The sequence below is a fragment of the Tasmannia lanceolata genome, unplaced genomic scaffold (assembly GCF_043159265.1).
Source record: "Tasmannia lanceolata isolate RefF3 unplaced genomic scaffold, GAP_Taslan_0.1 ptg000018l, whole genome shotgun sequence".
NCBI lineage: Eukaryota > Viridiplantae > Streptophyta > Magnoliopsida > Canellales > Winteraceae > Tasmannia > Tasmannia lanceolata.
In genome coordinates, this window is record NW_027518695.1 from 26,488,576 (window position 1) to 26,511,052 (window position 22,477).

The 22,477-nt window shown below is 42.1% G+C and overlaps 2 protein-coding genes across 2 annotated transcripts; both read right to left on the minus strand.

Annotated features, from left to right (window-relative positions):
- Positions 1 to 2,672: 2,672 nt before the first annotated feature.
- On the minus strand, positions 2,673 to 13,578 carry LOC143851648 (alpha/beta-Hydrolases superfamily protein). The gene is made up of 2 exons (XM_077361123.1): positions 13,139 to 13,578; positions 2,673 to 3,889 (listed from the first exon to the last, which is right to left on the minus strand). The coding sequence occupies exons 1-2, from the start codon at positions 13,498 to 13,500 to the stop codon at positions 2,992 to 2,994; spliced, it is 1,260 nt and encodes a 419-aa protein (XP_077217238.1). The 5' UTR covers positions 13,501 to 13,578; the 3' UTR covers positions 2,673 to 2,991.
- Positions 13,579 to 17,752: 4,174 nt separating this feature from the next.
- On the minus strand, positions 17,753 to 20,672 carry LOC143850231 (uncharacterized). Its single transcript, XM_077359498.1, has 5 exons — positions 20,450 to 20,672; positions 19,820 to 20,224; positions 19,608 to 19,729; positions 18,598 to 19,398; positions 17,753 to 18,142 (listed from the first exon to the last, which is right to left on the minus strand). Exons 1-5 carry the CDS (start codon positions 20,670 to 20,672, stop codon positions 17,753 to 17,755), a joined length of 1,941 nt encoding a protein of 646 aa, XP_077215613.1.
- Positions 20,673 to 22,477: the final 1,805 nt, after the last annotated feature.

Here is a 22,477-nt window from a genome sequence, read left to right on the forward strand (position 1 = left end):
GTGTGGGGAGAGTTTGAACAACTCCTTATACACACTAACCACTATTCACAGTGTTGTAACCACTATTGATACCCTTTCAATCACTAATTACACAGTTTTAACCGTTATTCCAACAATCCTCAACCACTAGTAAAGTAGATGAAATCCAATCCAATAACTCAATATGAACTAGATGGAATCCAATCCAATGAACAATATTTGGACAACTCCTTATACACACTAACCACTATTCACAGTGTTGCAACCACTATTAATACCCTTTCAACCATTAATTACATGGTTTTAACCGTTATTCCAACAATCCTCAACCACTATTAAAGTAGCTGAAACCCAATCCAATGACACAATATGAATTAGATGGATTCCAATCCAATGAACAACATTTGGACAACCCTGAACCAGTGTGAGACGAGTTTGAACAACTCCTGAAACACATTAACCATTATTCACAGTATTACAACCGCTATTCATACCCTTTCAACTACTAATTACACAGTTTTAACCACTATTCTAACAGTCCTCAACCACTATTAAAGTAGCTGAAATCCAATCCAATGACACAATATGAACTAGATGGAATCCAATCCAATGAACAACAATTGGACAACCTTGAACCAGTGTTACTCTAAGTTTGAACAACTACTTACACATATTATCGACTATTGACAGTGTTGCAACTACTATTCATACCCTAAACACACAGTTTTAACCATTATTCCAACAATCCTCAGCCATTATTAAAGTAGCTGAAATCCAATCCAATGACACAATATGAGCTAGATGGAATCCAATCTAATCAACAACATTCGAACAACCCTGAACTAGTGTGAGAAGAGTTTGAACAACTACTTACACACATTACCCACTATTGACAGTGTTGCAACCACTATTTATACCCAGTCAACCACTAATTACACAGTTTTTAATCATTATTCCAATAATCCTCAAACACTATTAAAGTAGATGAAACTCAATCCAATGACACAATATCTACTAGATGGAAACCAATCCAATGAACAACATTTGAACAACTTTAATAGTGTTTGAGGATTGACGGTAACACATGTTCGAGGATTGACTATAACACAAATCAATAGGTTTTCATAAAATACTCTACAAATCTACATACACTGTTTCACAACCCAACGGATTTACCTCAACCACTACAAAGCACAAAATAAAAAATGGAGAGAGAAAGAGAGAGACTACCTACACAGCAATCTCCAAATGCCTCTAATAGGATGAGGTAAAAGGCAAAAGAGTAGAGATTGAAGATAATCGCTTTTTGTTAGGTGAAAATGACATGGGAAGAGGGCAAAGGGGATAAAAAAGGCGCTAATATTTCCCCTCCCATCTTGGAGGCTATTCCCTCACCTTGACGGCTAAACGTTAGACTTAACGTATATGATGCATTTCCCAACCTTTTTACCTCTCTCTTTCACTCTCTCTCCCCAATAGGAATAGTTGGTGGGCCCATCATTTGAACCCTACCCATACTTTTCAAAATGAATGCCACACCATAGGATGATCCAAACTGTCCATTTGATGGGCTACATCATAAATAGGTTGCGTCCCAAGATATAGTTTCCATAGGCTGATCATAGCCCTCCGATCTAAATAGAAACTACGTATTATGCAACCTCTATAGATTGGAGGGTTGAGATCATCCTATGGAAATGATTTTCGGCACACAACCTCTTTACATTGCGGCCCATCAAATGGATGGTTTGGATCATCCTATGGAGTTGGTCATACAGTAACATTATGGCCCAATCGTAGGCCACACCCATATTTTTCAAAATAAAGTGTACGGTCCAAACCATAGGATGATCCAACCTCTATAGATTGGAGGGTTGAGATCATCGTGTGGAAATGATATTTTAGGGCGCAACCTACTTACATTGTGGCCCATCAAATGGATGGTTTGGATCATCCTATGGTGAGGGTCGTACATTAACATTTGTGTCTTGGAAACCTGTGGTCTCATCATCTAGAATGTCCTCAAGATCAATACTCAGTACTACAGGACTCAACAATAGTGCTCGAGTACTATAAGTACTATCAGAAAGGACATTCTCCTTTGATTAGATGGTTAAGATTATTCGACCAATGACCAGATGAATGCCGTCCATTAATCCGATTGTTAAGATTGTTCGACCAATGACCAGATGAACGGTCTGAGCTACATTGCCACAGTCGTTCCCACCTCTAATTGATCTATAAGATATGATCTGAGTCAAAATCCCACTCAGCAGATCTTAATAAAGTTTCATACACCCCATTGTTTTACAATGAGGTTGTGCCCTACTCGAGCATTCCTTTCCACAATATTACAATATTACACTTCTCTATGAGGCACAGATGATCCTCATAAAGATTTTGCTATGATAAAAGTCGAGTTTTTATATGGTGTAAGGCCTTACAACAATACGGTAGGGGTAACACCCTTGATATTTGATCCAACAGCAGGTCACTTTTTGAGAAGCTGCTGTTGGATCAAATATCAAGGTTGGCACTTTCAAGGGCCTTATTTTTGTAAGGCCTTGCACCATATAATTTCTCGATAAAAGTTACAAAATAGATACTCTTAACAAAAGACTTTGCCAAGATCAATGACTCAGACAAACAGATGATCCAAATAAAAGACTATGCTATGATCGAAGTCTCACAAACAAATGAACGGAAGGAAAAATTATGAGGGTAAAAAAGTGTCATGTAAACCTCATTATGGCACCGTGGTTCCCACTTTTGTTTGATCTGAACCGTACATTTAATAACCCTTCCTTTGGGTCTCCAATTGCTCAAAGATTACACCAATCATGCAATCCTAATATCCACCAATTCAAGTGGACCGTTCATATCAGTCAAAGTCTATTCATGCCCAACTGAACACTGGTGGCAATTTAGTGAGCAAACTAAAAAAAAATCTAAAACTACATAAGCCAAAGCTACACAGGTCAAGGCAAGCTAAGAACAAGTGAATGTTGATTGCTATGCAGTTGCGAGCAGACCAACTGAATTTATATCAGAAATTTCTCCAATTATTTCCCTAAGAGCAACAACATCTTTGAGAATTGAGGTATGTGAGACATGTGGAATTTTAGTCACCTTAAGAACTTGTTTTGCCACATGTGACCACTCTGATTGAAGGGCTAACAAGCTTACCATATTCACTGTCCCATCTCCATCCCCATAAACAACTTCAGGCTGCTTATTAAACCCATCTTCCCCATAAAATAAAGTTTCTGGGGTTTTAATCCCACCCCCTATTATGCAAGTAACAGGCACTTGTGGCGCAACTAACTCCTCAATTAGTGGCAAAATCCGGCTAGTGTAAGGATAAACCCCTCGCTCAAATCCGATGTCCTCGATAAATTGTGGCATATCGGAAGCTGTATAAGTCCTATTTGGTGTAATCACAAGTGGCGTTTGGCCGAAGAATTTTGAAGGAAGAAGCCAAAGATTACTCTCTGAGCTCCTTTGTTCTTCTCTTACTAGCAATGGGTCCACTAGGGGCACGCCAAGGGTGTAGCCCGAAGCGAAGGTGAGCATTTCTTGAACCGTGCCGCCCCATGGAGCCGACAATGCGATGAAGTGCTTTATGAATTTCTGGCGCCAAGTGGATGGATTTCGGTTGAGGAGATGGAGGACAAATAGGCCCCCTAAGCTATGTGAAAGGACTATCACTGGTTTTCCACCGTTGGATGCACTTGCATTCTCGATCAATTCCTTTAAGTTTTGAAGAAATTGGGTGCCAACGAGGGAGGGGTGACCTCCGGAAGCAAGGCCATATCGGAAGTCATAGGGCGCCCCAAAAAGGTTATCACCATCTATGTAGCCAAGTTGTTCTAGAGAGTTCACCAAGGGTTCCATGTATGTTGTGATGTGCCTGCAAAATGGAAGGATTGTTAGCTCGACATGAAAAAATCATAGGGTAGTGAAGGGGGTTTCAAGAGCTTGGAGAGGGTTGGCATGAAATGTTTGTCCTGGTGGATGTTGATTTCGAAAATTTTGAACTTCCCTCTATGCTTAAAGGTTTCTTTTGCTATAAGACTAGGATTTCAATTCTTGGCGGAAGCCAAAGCATTGGATCATTTGAAAATAAATGAATAAATTAGTAAACAATGAGCAAAGTTCTTTTCATTCTGACTTCTAAGCTTTCTCTTACTTCATTTAATCAAGTTAGGTCCTATTTGTTTTGGATTTCGAGAATTAATTTTCAATCCAAAACTGATTATTGGACTAATTAAACACAATTTTCAGTCCAATAATCAGTTTATTACTCCAAATCAATCCTCAAAATCCAAAATAATCAGGGCCTTAGTTTTCGGTAGAATGAATAAATTAGTAAACAATGAGCAAAGTTCTTTTCATTCTGACTTCTAAGTTTTCTCTTACTTCATTTAATCAAGTTAGGTCCTATTTGTTTTGGATTTCGAGAATTAATTTTCAATCCAAAACTGATTATTGGACTAATTATACACAATTTTCAGTCCAATAATCAGTTTATTACTCCAAATCAATTCTCAAAATCCAAAATGAACAGGGCCTTAGTTTTCGGTAGTGATTCTATGGGATGCCAATTCATGAGACTCATATAAGAAACTACATAATTGGCATATTTTAGTATGGTATTATATAGTGATACACTTTATCCCATTATTAGTATAATGGGATGTTGATTATGGTATAGAGGGATTTGCTAGGCAATTTTGCGGCTCGCTTTTGCATAGGCTCGCTTTTTAGCAGATTTTGTCTTATTCATTTAATTCGCCTAAGGTGGTTGTTCTCTCCTACAAATCTCTCTATAAATTATGTTTGGCCCCTCTAGTATAATGGTATAATATAAGGGCAGTGATTAACCTCTCAAGATGGAAATGCCATGACACTAATTTTTGTTGTTTCACTCAGGCAAGTGACTCTATTGGTTCCCAGTTTCCAAGATGATCATATTTTTCAAATGGTGATATTTCCTTCCATTTATATGCAAACATTTATTTCGACACCAGTTTTTGATCCCTCTGACCCTGTTATTGATCCAATGAAGAGACAAGGTATGTTAGTTATACCCTTTGTGACTTGCTTAGGGATAACCAATTCATGGGATGGTTGTAGTATCACGCGATGAACTATAACGAATCCAGGTATTTGTAGTTATGAAGGTGTGGCTGGGGCATATATTATGTTTTCTTGATTGTGCTTCGTAGCAGCTATTTGACATTGGGGTATTGGAACCTAGAAATATTTTGTGATGAACGTACAGGAATAGCCTCTTTGGATTTCCCAAGATCTTTGGAACTCATTTATTTCTCTCAGGGGTGGATTGCTTGGGGTTTGTGATTGTTTTTTTTCTGTTGTTTGGGCAACTTGTCTAACACATTTGAGTATCCAACATTTTCAGCCCTAGAGATTGAAGTTGAAGTGGATTGCTTTGGGTTTTTAGGGGCTTGACCCCAACATTTGTGAAGGCGATTGTAATTCGAATCCACACATCCTTATCTTTTCATTCTAATTTAGATTATTTATCCCCCTCATCTATTTTGTGAAAAATGGAAGGCTTAGTAAAGTTAAAATAAATAATATACTTATGTTCTTCAAGTTTTTGACTTAAACAACCCCAAGTATTACAAAGGATTTAGCAAACGAGTGCCCTAGTTAAGGTGCATTGGAAATGGGCTAATTCCCCAGAAGGAGGCCCAATATCGTTGCTCTTAAAGAATATCTTCCTAAGAAATGGAAAGTCAAAGGGGAATTGCAGCTCTATGCATTTTCGGGGTTTTTTTTCCTATTCAAGTTCACTCATCAAGAAGACTGTGCCCAAGTGCTTGAAGCCCCAAACCTGAACTTCGGAGGCAGAACCCTCATTCTCCGCAAATGGGTCCTTGGAATGCCTTTGGAGAAACTCAAGCTTAGCATAAGTCCAGCTTGGATCCGCCTCCTTGGCCTCCCTCTTGAATTCTAGTCTCCTCCTGGCCTCAGTAGAATAGCAAGTGGCCTTGGTATTCCTTAATTTATGGACTAGCAAACAACATATACTAGCAGATTGAGCTGCACTCGTCTTTGCATGGAAATAGACACTGAGTGTGAGCTTACGGATTCCATAACCATAGTGACCCCAACTAGAACCAGCAGACAAAGAATTGAATATGAATGGAAACCAAGATCATGCTCCTTATGCAAGGATTTCAATCATTCAATAGAAGCTTGTCAGCGAGTCACAAACACCAATCCTCAATTGAAAAGGCAAAACAAGTGTTAGACGTATCACGTATGTATATGCCTAAGGGCATAATGGTCATTTGTAACATTGTCTCTTGATATAAATACATCAGTGAGGGGGAGTTTTCCCTATCTCACTTTTTCTCTTCTCCATCCTTTCTCTAACATGGTATCAGAGCCCTGGAGTTTTGATCCCCTAGGGACCACCATCCCTCTCTACCTCTCGGCCAGTCCCTTCCCCGTGGAAAATCCCTCCCTTCCCCCCGGTTCTTCTCTCGGCACCAACCCATCCCATCGGTCCCACATCCCCTCTCGCCTCCCACCTCTTCTTCTCTCTCTCCCACGATCCCACCCCACCCCTCCTCCCCTACCCCACCTCTCCTCTGTCACCCCTGACAAACCCCTAAGCCCGCAACCCTTACCCCACTCTCCTCCACTTCCGTAACACCCCCCCCCCCCTCTCGCCTCCCACCTCTTCTTCTCTCTCTCCCACAATCCCACCCCACCCCTCCTCCCCTACCCCACCTCTCCTCTGTCACCCCTAAGCCTGCAACCCTTACCCCACTCTCCTCCACTTCCGTAACACCCAATGGGCGGTTCGACGAAAAGACCCGCCAGCAAGAAGTTGATTCGCTAGAAGCGGGCCATTTTCTAATTCCCCCCCCCCCCCCCCCTCTCTTGCCCCTGCCCCTGCCCTCGTACCTTTAACTCCCTCACCCCTCCCACCCCCCGAGACCCTTCCCCTCGCCTCCTCCACTTCCGTAACCCCCCCCCCCCTACCACGATACCGCCCACCTCCTGTAACCCCATCACTCTCACCCCCAATCCCAATAGCACCCCCATACTGTTACCGCAACCCCCCGTCTCCTTAGACGACAACTCTCACTCTCTCTCTATCTCTCTCATACTCACCCTCATATCCTATATTCCTACCCTATTTCCTAAGTTTCAAACCCTAATCCTCTTTTCTTTCCTCATGTTTGAAATCCTTTACCCCTTTCTTCTCTTCACTCCGAGGCTCCAACTCCTTATCGTTTCCTTTATGTATTAGAGGCTCTCTCATGCCTTCTTCCTCTGTTGTTTTCTATCGGAACCGTGATCTCCATTCCTGACATCTCCGATCTCCATTTTCAGAGTTGCCCATTATCGCCGGTGGGCCTCTTAGCTTTGGTTTCTACACATGGATTCCCCCGTTATTGAGGATCCCTCTCTCGGGCAGCCTTCTGTGACTTTTGCCCCTTCGCCTCGCACATCCAACTCTTCGTATAGTCCCTCTTCTTTGGTGGATGGTTCATTCCCACCCATGACCACAGTCAAGCTTGACAGGTCCAATTACATGAATTAGAAAGTGCTTGTGGAGACTTACCTTATTGCTAGGGGGAAGGTGTATCTTATTCGTCGTGATCCTCTTGCTACACTGATCCCACTTATGAGAAGTGGGAACAGGATGATGCCCTTATTCGTACTCTCTTATGGCAGAGTATGACCACTCAGATTGCGAGTACCATGATGAACCTTCCAACTTCCCGACAGATTTGGGATCATACTGCTGTTCTCTATTCTGAGGTGGGCAACCTTGCCCGCATTTGTGCCACCTATTCACAGTGCATGCATCTTCGGAGTGGTGACACTCCTCTTTCTACCTATTATAGTAAGTTTGTTTCCCATTGCCAGCAGCTGGATGTTCTTATGCCCCTTACCACTGATCTGATTATGGTTGCATAGCAGCGTGATCAACTTCGTGTTGTTCACTTCCTCGAGACTTTGGGCCCTAAGTTACTACATCTTCGACATCAGATTTTTAGCTCCGGCACTATGCCTTCCCTTCAGGAGGTATATTTGTGTGCCCAACAGTGTCTTCTTGGTCATTTTGTGCCGGCTCCCTCTGTTGATAGCACTGTGACTAGGGCATATGGAGTGGGTGATCGTGCTGCCTGCAGTGGAGGCACCTTTGCTCATGCTCGTGGTCGTGATTCTGGCCATGGTGGTCATGGCGCTGGTCATGATCTTCCTGCTAGCCATGGTGGCTGCCCACGTGCCTATTGCTCTCACTGTCAACGAGAGGGACATTATCTTAAGACATGCTATGCTCTGCACCTTGAGCTACGCCCTTCGACTAAGCCTCGTTTTGGTCGATCTGCGCACCTTTCAGCACCGGATGTTTTAGAGTCCTTGGCCAGTTCATCTCAGTCCGGCCCAGCCACCCCCCGAGTGCGGGTTTCGCTCAGCCAAGTAGCTCCCATGCATCTCCAATCATATGATAGGTACATCTTCCTTTGTTCATTTCTTCCTCTTTATTCTCAGTCTATTACCCTCATCCTAGACCCACATTGTCCTATGTCTTATGTGTTCTCGAGTCCCCTTTCAGCTTGCTTTCAGTCAGTCAGCTTACTAAACATCTTAACTATTCTATCTCATTTTATCACTCTTATTGTTTGTTTCAAGATCTCTTAACTGGGAGGACGATTGCTTGGACCGTGAGGTAGACGGGCTTTATCGTTTGGACTGTGGCCCTCCCCATGCCATTTTGCACAGCTCCATCAATGCCTATTAGTGGCACTATCGTCTTGGTCATCCTGGTCTTGAGCGTTTACGGCGGGCATCTATTATTTCTTCACTTGTTCAATCTTTTCAGTGCGAGACCTGTGAACTTGGAAAACACCAACGTGTGTCCTTTCCTTCTAGGCTTATTAGTCGGGCCTCACACCCTTTTGATTTAGTGCATTATGATGTATGGGGTCTCGCATGGACTACATCTATTTTTGGACATCGATATTTTGTTATCTTTATTGATGATTATTCTCGCAGCATGACTTGGCTTTATTTACTTAAGGATCATTCATAAGTTTTCTCTATTTTTTGTACTTTTCATGCAGAAGTTACCAATCAATTTAATTGTACCCTCAAATATTTGCGCACTGATAATGCATGAGTATTTCTCCATATCAAATGGTTTTGATGATTTTCTTTCCACTCGTGGTATTCTTCATCAATCTTCCTGTGCCCAAAACTCTCAGCAAAATGGTGTAGCCGAATGGAAGATGAGATCCTTATTGGATGGCACCCATTTTCTTCTTATACAAATGTGAAGAGTTATTGGGGTGATGCCATCCTAATTGCAAATTACCTTACCAATTGTCTTCCTTCCTTGGTTCTTGGAGGTTCATCACCTTTTGCTACTTTACGTCCTCATCATGACCCTTTCCCTCTCACTCCTCGGATCTTTGGCTATGTGCTTTGTCCACAACCATGATCCTGGTCTGGATAAGTTGGATCCTAGATCTGAACGATGTATCTTCCTGGGCTACTCCCGGACCCAGAGAGGTTACTGTTGCTATAGCCCGCCCATACGTCGGTCCTTTGCCTCGGCAGATGCCACCTTCTTTGAGACCGAGCTACTTTCTCATCCCTTAGGATGATAACCCCTCTCTCCTGATTCGAACCTTCCTCTGCCTATTCCCGTTCTTCCTGACCCAGTAGTCACTCCCTCTCCATCTCCTCCTTTACCGATGCCTGAGATTGTCCCTGTTTGCGATACTTCGTGTCCCTTAGAGGTACCTGTTCGTCCACCACCAACAACTAGGAAGGCCTATCAGCGCCGACTGAAATGAAATTTACAGCCCATCCCTCTCCGGCAATGCCATCGCTAGCTCAACAGGAGATCTCTCATTCCATTTCAGAGGTACCTGTCGATTCTCCTATTGCTTCTCGTACTCATTCTCGTAGTACTGCTCATCCTATCTCTTCTGTTATTTCATATGATTCTCTCATGCCTGCTTTTCATAGTTTTGTGTCTTCCTAGTCCTCTGTTTCTTTGCCATAGTCATTGCCTGCGGCAATTGATCACCCAGGGTGGTGGACAGCTATGGATCTCGAGATGGAGGACCTTCAGACTAATGAGACTTGGGATTTAGTACCTCTTCCTTGCTTGTCTTGTTGGCTATCATTGAGTTTACACGGTTAAATACTTACCTGATGGGACTGTTGTGTGCCTTAAGGCGTAATTGGTTACCAAAGGCTATACTCAAACCTTTGGCGTGGACTATGGCGAGACTTTTTCTCTAGTTCCAAAGATACCTTCTGTTCGTGCTCTCTGTCTCTTGCTGTCAACCACAGATGGCCTCTACATTAGTACCTCTTCAACCACGTGGTCTCTTGCTGTCAACCACGTATTCCACCAGGGGGATCTCCCTCTCATAGAGGAAATACGTCTTGGACTTACTTGAGGGGACATGCTATCTTGGAGTGAAACCTGCCTCAGTTCCCATGGAACAAAATGTGAGATTACTTCCCAACGAGGGAGACTTATATTAGATGACCCTAGCAGATGCAGGAGGTTGGTTGGTAAACTTATATATCTCACAGTCACTCGCCCATATATCTCCTTTGCTATTGGTGCTGTCAGGCAACATTGAGCTCACCTCACACTTCACACTAGGCAGCATTGCTTCAAATTCATTGGGCACCTGACACTTCACATATGAGCTCACCTCACACTTCAAATTCACTGGGCACCTCACACTTCACATATGAGCTGACCTCACACTTCACACTAGGCAGCAATGCTTCAAATTCTTCGGTACTTGAAAAGTTCTCCAGGTAGAGGTTTGTTGTTTAAGAAGTCTGGACACCAGAAGATAGAAGGATAGACAGATGCAGATTAGGCAGGATCTCCAGCTGACAGGAGATCTACCACAGGATATTGCACGTTTGTGGGAGGTAACCTTATGTCATGGCAAAGTAAGAAGCATGATGCTATCTCTAAATCTAGTGCAAAGGCTGAATATAGAGCTATGGCTTACACAAGTGGCGAGCTTATCTGGTTACGCTCTTTTTTGTCAGAGATCGGTTTTCCTCCATCTCCTTCTCAGTTATATTGTGACAACAAGACTGTGATTCACATTGCCACAAATCTAGTCTTCCATGAGAGGACCAGACATATTGAGGTCGATTGCCACTTTATCCGACATAGGATTTAGAAAGGGGAGATATGCACAATGTTTACTAGATCGGTGGACCAATTAGCTGATATGTTGACCAAACCATTAAATAAAGCCAAATTAAGTGACATTTGTAGTAAGCTAGGAATGTTTGACATTTACATTCCATCTCGAGGGGCAGTGTTAGATGTGTATGCCTAATGGCATAATGGTCACTTGTAACATTCTCTCTTTATATAAATACATAAGTAAGGGGGTGTTTTCCCTAACTCACTTTTTATCTTCTCCATCATTTCTCTAACAACAAGAATGGCTGCCAGTCACAAAGGAGAAGACCATTCAAGAAACAACTTCTCCCACTAGCAAGACCAATGACAAGTCAATGTCCAAAGTTACTACCCAAGCTGACCATATGCAGGAGACTGAGGAAGTGAGTGCTCTGGAAACTCCAAACGAGCAAATCATTCCACGAACCTGGGTGGCCCACAGACCACCCACACCCCACACCATCACTCTGTAGAATAGTTACTCAACTTTAGACCAGTTGGAGGAAGTAGAAGATGAAAGTAAATCTGCCCAATCGTCCTGTCTCGGAACAGGGCCCCGGACTTTGCCACGAAAGCTGACAAGAAATGGGATGCGGAGAAAGAATCGGATGAAGAAATTGAAGATGAATCAGACAAGAATGGAAGCCATTCATCTGAAACAGCCTCAGAAACAGAATGCCCAGAAGAGAGTCAGGATAAAAAATCAGAAAACTCCTTCAATATCTCAAAAATGGATATCATAGAAGGTTTAAAAAAAAACTCTAAGGCAGAAAGTAACATGGGCGGATGACCATCATCTAGTCAATTTAATCCCAGTGGACCAAGAGGACAACGAAGAAGAGGCTGCATAATTAGAGGACTCCAACGAATCATGGTAGAAAATCCCACAGAAATCTTGGTCTAGGTGCTCCCAAAGACCCCCAACATACTCTCATCAAACTCATAGGTATTGAACAGTTTGATTTCCTAGGTTTAGAGTTCCTCTTTCCTCTCCTTTCCAATCTTTATCTCATTCGGTTTCAGTCATTTCTATCGAGAGGAGGGAGGAACTCCAACTCCAGAGGAGATCAAAGACTCAACGGTTGTCTAACTTCATTCCTCAGGTCCCGTAGGAAGTTGTATACGTTATGCTGCCCAGCTGATGCAGTCAAAATTGGCCATCTACTTCCAAAAAGAAAAAGAGGAGACTTCTTTGAAGGTCGGGTCCGGCGCCTGACAAACAATAGGAGGCGTGACTCTCTCCAACCATTCCGAAGAGCCGAGATCTCCCTACCTCATGTATTTTGAGTTTAGGGATGGCGTATTGCGCCCATGGATGTATCTTATCTCTTTATCAAATAAACCAGTAGGTGTCCCGCCAAACCCCAACTTACCCATAAATAAAGGTACATTGGAAGCATAATTTTACACATGTTTTGATAAAAAAGTACAAAGATATTCGTAAAAGTCTCAAAACATAATCAAAACATGTGAAAAAATACGTTTCCAACACACCTTAACCAGTGCCCTTAGCAAAACCCTATTTCAAAATGGATCATGCCCTGAGACCTACTTATTTTGATGATACAAAGTTCCAAACTTTTATTGGTCCCCATTGGACCGACACTCTTGTCAACTTTAAATCTTAATTTTCCAATCAAACAAAGTATTTAGATGATGTGGCACCCAAAACCCCTATAAAACCCCTAGCAGAGCCGAGATGATGGCCAACCAAACAGTGTAATAGAACTATAGAAGTCATCAATTGAATGGTCATGCGTGACCCACCCGTGCCGTTTCTTGGGTTCTTTTCTAATGAGGGAAATGACCCTCCTCTCTTCATTTTTACACTCTTAAACTATTAATTAAATGTTACCACAAGTTCAAAAAATCAATCAAACAATCTATAAAACATATCTATTTTAAGGAGACACGAAACAAATAAAAGCTTACTTGAGATGAGGATCGAGGTATAGAAGGGCTTGAGTAGAGCCGAAATGAGGGACCCTAGTCTCAACACCAGGTGCGTTTCTGTAGTCATCAATTTGAGGGTCGTAGTAAAGAGTCATTCTCTCTGCAAAGCATTTGGTGAGAGGAGTTACAATAACGCGGGGGTCGAACCAGATCCTAAACCAACCCTTTTTCTTCTTGCACAAAAGGCTCGATGGTTTGTAGGCCTCGGTCAATTGGGCTTCAAGCTGATTCCCACCACTCCCAGGAACTAAAATCAGTGGGTGTAACTCTCTCCTAGCTTGACACTGGTGTAACATGAGAGCCATGGAAACCAGCAAGATAATGACACTCAAATTCTTCATTTTTATTTTTTCTTTCCTTCTGTTGAGAGAGAGAGAGAGAGAGAGAGAGAGAGAGAGATTTTGAGATTCTTATTTTTTCATATAATATGGTATTGGTTCATTGTGTGGCTACTTGCCTACTTGGATAGCTTGGTGCCGTAAATTGATTGTGTGGTTGTGAGGTAAAGGTGTGGTTGATGAAGAAAATAAAGTTGGAAATGGACTAAGATAGAAAGTATAGGTTAGAACTTAGAAGTACTGAATAGATAGTGTGTGTGAAATAAGGACCATTGATCTTGTTGATCATCATGGCATGCCCCACGTGACGTTGCTCCTATTGCAAACAGACACCTAGGTAGGAGGAAAAGTACAAAAATAAGGGACAAGTGATGAATCCACCCAATTTGCTGGTTGTGAAGCCCCCCAACCGATGGATTGGGGCCTAACAAGTGAATTGTTTAGATCTTTGAACCACAAGTACTAAATCTGACAACTAGTACTCTCTCTTCTCTCTTTGAGCACAAATCTTTGGTGGGCCCACTAATGCAAGTCTAGATGTTTGAAGAAGGTGGACATCATTAAAAGTGTATTCAAGAAGATCCCTTGGGCCCACCAGTTTCGAAGATCCAAACCGTTCATTTGTTGGGTTCATTTGTTGGGTCCCAATATAAATAGGCTGATCCAAAAATCAACTCCATAGGATAGATCGGAGAGTTAGGATCATCCTATGGAGATGATTTTTGGGGAAATACCTATTTACATTGAGCCCATCAAATGAGCAGTTTGGATACTAGACTAAGGGTGGCAATGAATTTGCTAGTAAATATGCGTTACATAGTGTATGCGTGGAGGTGCATGTATTTTTTTTTTTAAAATAAAGTGGGGTCCACCTTGTCCAAAGATCTAAACCATTTAGTTGGTAGGATCCATACATCGTACCACGAAAAATCATCTCCATTGGATGATCCTAAGTCTTCGATCTATATAGATTTCTATATGGTGTAGTTTATCTATAGATTGAAGGGTTAGAATCATCCAATGGATCTGATTTTTGGGGCACAATCTAATAACAATAAGGCCCAACAACTGAATGGTTTGGATATTCGAACTAGGCGGGTGTAGACATCTCATTTTGCTCTACTCGGCTAATGGGAGCACGCAGCTGCGAACACAATGATGAGTCCCCTTGTCAGTAGTAGTGACACCTTTTATACGCTTGCGAAATGATACTAAATTTCAGACCAAAAGTTAATTTTCAAAAATTGAAGTCTAGGACCCACGATGATGCAACCACACCTATTTTCAACTAAGACACTTTTGTAAAAAGCTCGAGCCCCGAGCTCACCACAAACCTGGGTCCTGACCCCAACACAAACCTGACGCCTGAGCTCACCTCAAACCCAAGCCCAGAGCTCAACACAAAAACAACCAAGGAGCAACCCTGCACGAGGACTCGGCAATGGGCTTCCAGGCATGCGCTCCTCGTACAACTTTCCCTTAGGTTTTTCAAAACTGCAAAGTGAATAGTCCCACATAAACCAAACTCAAAACTTGCCTCGTGCCATGAGCTTATAGAAGACTTTACTCCTTTCGAGAAAGGGAGGAGGAATTTAACCCATCCCGAGGTGGTAGGGAGGAGAAACTTCACCTACCGTAACCCTAGGGGGGAAGACTTTTGGTTGATCCCACAAGGATTATGTTACGAACCCGAATTGGGAAGATCAGCCTCTTGATCAACTTCGGGGGAAGGATCAGTCCTCCTTTGTGCACAAGACACTTTCTCTAACAATTTTCTTCCTTCATGAAATAAAAGATTACAACTTATTTATAACCCATAGATCCGATTCAACTTTCCTACTTAACAAGAATCCTACCCAAATCTACTTCCTAATCAAATAATAGCTTTCTATTCTAAGAGTAGCCAATATGCTAATAGTTATATAAAATCTCCATATTCTACTAAATATAAATAAGTACTAAAAATATTGCTAGCAGCCACATTAATATTAAAAGCCAATTTAGATATTGCTAAATCCTAATTTATTCAACTCTAAGTGGGACCCATCTATCTAGGCACGTATCATATTCCTAAGAAATTTCTCACCAACCACAAGAGTTTTTTTTTTGGCACACTCTTTGTGGCCCCACCATGCCTTAGATTCTATCTTCCTTGGTAGGCCCACCTTGAGGATCCCCACCATGCCATATAACTACCCACTTCCACCCATAAAACTCCCTCCACTAACTAAACAACATCTACAAACAACAACTGACCGAACCACAACTTCACAACTTCATAACTACCCTTGTACAAATAGGCCTAAAATTGGTAACAGATATGGCAGTGACGTAAGAGCTAACCTGGAGGACCTGAGGAACCGAAGTGAAGGAGCTGAGTCCTGCACAAGAGCACACGAGGTCAGAAGACCAATCCGGAGTCGTTACTCCGGACAGGCCCTTCGACACTCAAATCAGTACGAGCAGGAGTGCAGAGCGAGTTTTTCAAGAGTGGTAGTTCAGAAGTTATTATCCTTCTATCTGAGACTTGAAAGGCCTTTTATAGAAGGGGTCCTGGGGTGGTTGGATTACCTACCCCAGGACAGGTGTCGGACCCTCTGTGGGATTAGGTTCACCCACTATTCAGGCAATTACCAGATTACCCCCTCAGCGTTTGGGTTTGTGGTGGGCCCTCCCGGGGCCACGTGTCGACAGCTCATTGGTTGCCCATCACCATGATACCAAATCCATAACTAACAATTATAGACACTAACTTTGACTCGATCTAATTGACTACACGAAGCTGCTGTATCATTCCTTCCCCTGAGAGTCTCCTTGTCCTCAAGGTTTATGTCTGGAAATCGTCGCTGCAAATCATAGTACCGTTCCCACATTGCATCTTCGACTGGTACACCATGCCAATAAACCAATTCTTCTGTGACAGCTTGATTACCTCTTTTCACCATTCTTTGATCAATAATAGATTGTGGAATAGGGTGGATTACCCCTTCAGTTGTGAATGGAGGGAGGGTTGAGTTGGGTAGAATGTGTTGGCCAAGCTTCTTCTTCACAAGAGACAGGGAACACTGGATGTACTCGTGATTCCGGTGGAAGCTCGAGACTGTAGGCAACTGTTCCTATTCGCTCCATAACCTTGAATGGACAATAATACCTGGCTGAGAGCTTAAAGGATCGTCGAGTAGCAATGGAGGATTGGCGATAAGGTTGAAGCCTCAAATATACCCAATCCCCTACAGCAAATTTGCACTCGGTTCGATGTTTGTCAGCCATATTCTTCATTCGGACTTGTGGTTCTTCTAGGTTGCCCTTGAGAATTCGTAGGAGGTTATCACGATCCTTAAGCGCAGTGTCAACGGCATGAACTTTAGTAGTGCCGGGTATGTAAGCTGGTAAAGACGGAGGTGGTTGACCGTATACGGCTTCATAGGGAGTCATTTGGGTGGCTGAATGATGAGTGGTGTTGTACCACCACTTGGCCAAAGGAAGCCAAGTGACCCATTCCTTTGGCTTGGCACTAGTGAAGCATCTTAGGTAATTCTCCAAGCACCGATTAAGCACTTCGGTCTGACCGTCCGATTGTGTGTGATAGGAAGAGCTCATCTATAAGCGAGTTCCTTGAAGTCGAAAAAGCTCTTGCCAAAATGGGCTTGTAAATGTCGGATTTCCATCGCTTACTATTGAAATAGGCATGCCATGTAATTTGAAAACATGATTCAGGAATGCTTGTGCGACGATGGCAGCAATGTGAGGATGAGCTAATGAGATGAAATGCGCATATTTTGACAATCGATCAACGACAACCAAAATAGTGGACTTACTATGAGAGAAGGGCAGCCCATCTATAAAATCCATCGATATTTCAGTCCATAAACGCTCAGGAATAGGTAATGGCTGAAGTAAACCTGGCGACGCAATGTTTTCAGACTTATGTCTTTGGCAAATATCGCATTCTCTCACCATCTGTTTGACATCTTTGTGCAGCCCACGCCAATAGAAAGATGAAGTAACCCTCTTTAAGGTCTTTTCATAACCCGAATGACCTCCTGTGGGTGTTTCATGCATCTCCTTGAGGATAAGGTCCCTTAGACTTGATGTTGGCCCTATAACCATGCGACCTTTTCGAAACCCCACCTTCAAAATTAAATTTTTGACAGTCAACATGTCCAGCTTCTATCTTCTTAATCAACTCAACTAGATAAGGATCAGTTTTCGTTTCAGTCCTAATTTGCTCAAGCCAGGTTGGCACCGGAGTGGATTAGGCCGAGAGCTCTCCTCCTTCATACTTATGAGACAAGGCATCAGCTGCGGTATTTTCTTTTCCCTTTTTGTACTCAATAATGTAATCAAAACCAAGTAACTTAGATAGTCCTCGCTGTTGGGCGGTTGTCGCCACTCGCTGCTCAAGTAAAAAATTTAAGCTTCGCTGGTCAGTTTTGATTACATATGATCGACCCATGAGATAATGCCTCCACTTATCAACCTTAACAATGATGGCCAACAACTCTTTTTCATAAGTTGACAAGGATAAGTTGCTTCCATGTAGTGCTTGACTTAGGAATGCAATAGGCCTATTTTCCTGCATCAACACACTCCCAATGTCCGATCCGAAGGCATCACATTCAATGGTAAACTTTTGTAGAGAAATCTGGTAATGCCAAAACTAGTGCTTAGGTCATTATTTTTTTGAGCTCCTGAAAAGCCTTTTCTGCATCTTTATTCCATCCCCATGAGTCTTTCTTTAGTAGTGCTGCAAGAGGAGAAGCCACCTTCCCATAATCCTTTATGAACTTGCGTCAGTATCCAATAAGACCAAGGAACCCTCGTAAGCCTCTTGGAGATGTAGGTTGTGGCCAATCCAACATATATAGCTGATATTTTAAGTGGGTCTACTGCAACTCCTTCAGCTGAAATAACGTGGCCAAGATACTCCACCTTCTCGCATCCAAACATGCATTTGGATTCCTTCACATATAAGTGATTGGTGCGAAGAACTTCAAGTGCAATTTGTAGATGCTCTAAATGCCCTTCCCAAGTACGACTGTAAACTAATATATCATCAAAGAAGACTAGGATAAATCTTCATAAGTATGGTCGAAATACTTCATTCATGAGGCTTTGAAAGGTTGAAGGGGCATTAGTGAGGCCAAATGGCATCACTAAGAAGTCATAGTGCCCTTCGTGAGTCCGAAAAGCAGTCTTGTGAATGTCTTCTTCATTCATTCTGATTTGATGGTAGCCAGATCGAAGATCTAGCTTTGAGTAGTATCTTGACCCATGTAACTCATCAAGCAATTCATGGATAACTGGTATTGGAAACTTATCCTTAACTGTCACAAGATTAAGAGCTCGATAGTCTACACACATACGCCAACCACCGTCATTTTTTCGGACCAGCAGCACGGGTGAAGAATATGGGCTCTTACTTGGTCGTATGATACCATTATCAAGCATTTCTTTCACCATTTTTTCAATTTCATTCTTTTGGTAGTAGGGGTACCTGTAAGGTCTAACATTGACTGGCTTTGCTCCTTCAACCAAGGGAATGCAATGATCATGAGAGCGTGTCGGTGGTAACCACCCGATAGGCTCAGCAAACACTTCTTGATAGCTTTGTAGTAGGCCTTGTAAACTAGAGTCTTTGCTGGGTTGTGTGGAGGTTGGTGAAATATTGTGCAGCTGCAACATGAAAGCGTGCCTCCCTTTTAAAACCTCCTTCTTAAACTGTCGTTCCCTAACTATCTCCATAGCTAGCTCTTTCTCTCCCTTTAGGATATGATCATGATCATCTATTATGAACTTCATAGTTGATTGAGCAAAATCCCATACTACAGGCCCCAACGTCCTAAGCCATTGAGCACCAAGAACAGCCCCACATCCACCAAGGAATGATAAAGAAATCAGCTTTAATTAAAACTTCCTGTACATGAATTGTGAGATCCAAACACCTACCCTGACTTGTGATCTTATTGCCATTCGCCACCATGACCTCAAACGGGCGCGCCCTTCTTCAATTGGAACACGAGCCCTTCTAGCAATGGATGGATCCAAAAAATTATGAGTGCTGCCACTGTCGATCAAACTGTAACTGGATATTTTTGGACTCGACCTACCACTCGCATAGTTTGAGGTGTGGAAGATCCGGCTATGGCATGAGAAGATATTTCTGGTGTAATTTGCCCTGATTGCTCAATTTGTGCATCTACTGGCTCGTTAGAGGCATGGAGCTCCTCTTCTTCACTCCAAACACCTTCGATAGTGAAGAGTTATGGGTTCTTACAACGATGGCCGGGCTGAGATTTCTCATCGCAATAATAACACAAACCCTTGGCTCGCCTCTCCGTCACTTGTTGCGGTGTTAGGTGTTTCACCGATGGCTGAGTTAGGGCAGACCCACTGGAGTTGGTAGTAATTGCCGTCTTTGCTCCTTCAATTCGCCCTTGCCTCCGCCTAATATTTAATTTTTCTTCTTGCAGTCCAGCTAAGCCAATGGCCGCCGTCAAGGATGTAGGTTGAAACATCTGCACTTCAACCTGAATTTCATCCCTTAGCCCAAACACGAAACATCTTATCAAAAAGTCTTCTTGAAGACCCTGAGTATGGTTAGCCAATCTTTCAAATTCCTGTTGGTAATCTCGCACTGATGAACTTTGTCGAAGCTTAGCAAGGGCTCCAGCAAAATCTTCATAGGCAGTAGGTCCAAAACGGGTGTTGAGGGCGGAGACAAACACTGGCCAAGTGGCAGGATGATTGAAATTAGTCTACCACCTAAACCATTGAAGTGCTTCCCCAACCATGTGGAAAGAAGCAATTGTAAGACGTTAGTTCAGCGGTGTATGATGGTGCGAGAAGAATTGCTCCGCTCTATAGACCCAGCCGGATGGGTTGTTTCCGTCAAAGCACGGAAACTCTAATCGGATAGGCCGAATTTGAATCGATCCACTAACATCATTACCGAATCCTTCACTTACATCTGGAGGAGGTAATGGAAGTACAGATCCACGTGCCGAAGTTTCTTCTTGCTCCTTTGTCATGCTTCGGGAGATCTGATCAAACTTAAGGTCGATGGCTTCAAGCATTTGACAGAGCTCATCAAGCCTTTGGCCGTGTTGATCAGATTTCTCTTGAAGTTGCTTCACAGCATCTTCCATTCTTGCAGAACGAGTACCTTCTTCCATTCCCAGGACTGAACAAGGCTCTGATACCACTTTGATACGGGTATTCTTCTTCTTCCAAACTATGGTGTCAAGAAAGAAAAAGAAAACAATTGCAATGATCTACTTCGAGGGAGATCAGCCTCCAATTCTCTGATCGAGAAGGTTTTGGTAGAATAATCTAATAATCCATTGCAGTAGAGAAAATTAACATAAGTACAAGACACCAATTAGACTAAACCAACTGCTACATCAGCCATATAACTGCCCACTTCCACCCATAAAACTACCTCCATTAACTAAACAACGTCTACAAACAGCAACTGACCGAACCACAACTTCCCAACGTCATAACTACCCATGTACAAATCCATGATACTAAACCCATAACTAACAATTATAGATACTAACTTTGACTCTGATTGACTACAAGAAGTTGCTGTATCACTCTCCGACTACTTTTGGACGATTCCGGCGAGTTTTCCAATGGTTACGGTTTCCTTCCGACGATCCTTTCCATTGTTGCGAGTTTTCTGGCACAAATATATTCCGATAGTGGTCTCAGATTTTGGTTTTTCAGACTAGAGTTTCCGCTTACAGTTTTACCACGAACCATTCCATTCCAGTTACGTTTTCCGGCAACATACTCTCGGCTTCTTCCAAATTTTCCGGCAATAACAAGGTATGGGGATATTTTAGGTTTTTTCTTTTATTCAATTCATTTTTTGTTTTGGAAATAGTGTATTTCTGTTAATCAATTTCTCTTCATTTTTAGCAAGAATCTACATCCACATTTCCCTCTTCGATTTCTTCATTTTCTCTTCGATTTTTCAGCATTTTTCCTCATTTTTCTGAATTTTATTTTCTTCGCAGCAATCATTGTTTAAACTCCTTTTGATCGGTGATTCCTCTGTTGGAAAATCTTGTCTTCTTCTCATATTCGCAGTAAGTGAATTTTTCCTATTAGTGGAATCAAATAAGATGTGGATGTGCTCAGAGAGTTCGTAAACAGTCCTTATGTTTTTTAAATAAGTTTTTAAACAATCCATAATACCACACACACGTAATATGATGTCAAAAGTTCATTTCATGCATGTATGAGGGGTCTGTGCAATAGTGTTACAAGTTGCTAAAGAGGCAGAGGAAGATGCTCAGGCTTGGTTTGTTTGAAAATTGAATAAGTAGGGCTTGGGTGATGCATTGACCAAATAGAGGAAAAAAAAAAACTAACCAATTAGCAAGTATGATGAGGGCACCAGGGTAAAATAAAGAGACTAACCGGAAACTATAAAGCATTGTTCGTGTCAGCATTGGAGGATAATATACCAATAATGAGCTATTACTTGCATAAAAAAGGTACTAAACTACATTAAAATAATACGGCTGATAATATGTTCTACAAGAAATAGTACAAAGTACTTGCATTACCCAATATAAAATGTAATAGCAGGTAATCTTTTGTTGAAGAGGGGAAAAAGTTGTTAGGGTTACGGTAAGGTTTTGGTTTTCGGATGAAATTCTGCTTGTAATGATTTTTTTTATTTTTTTATTTTTTTAGTTTTTCCCATTGATTTCAGGATGATTCCTATATTGATAGCTATATCAGTACCATTCGAGTTGATTTTGTGAGCTCTCAGTCTCTCTAACTCTGTGGAAAGTGTTTGATTGTGTTTGTTTTGAATTTTTTCTTCGATTTTTTTTTTTTTTGCAAATTATCCTTTCAATTTGTAGAAAATTAGAACTATGGAGCTGGAAGGAAAGACAATCAAGCTGCAGATTGTGAGCATTTGGAAGATTTTAGTTGATATTTGTTATTAGGTTCGTATTTG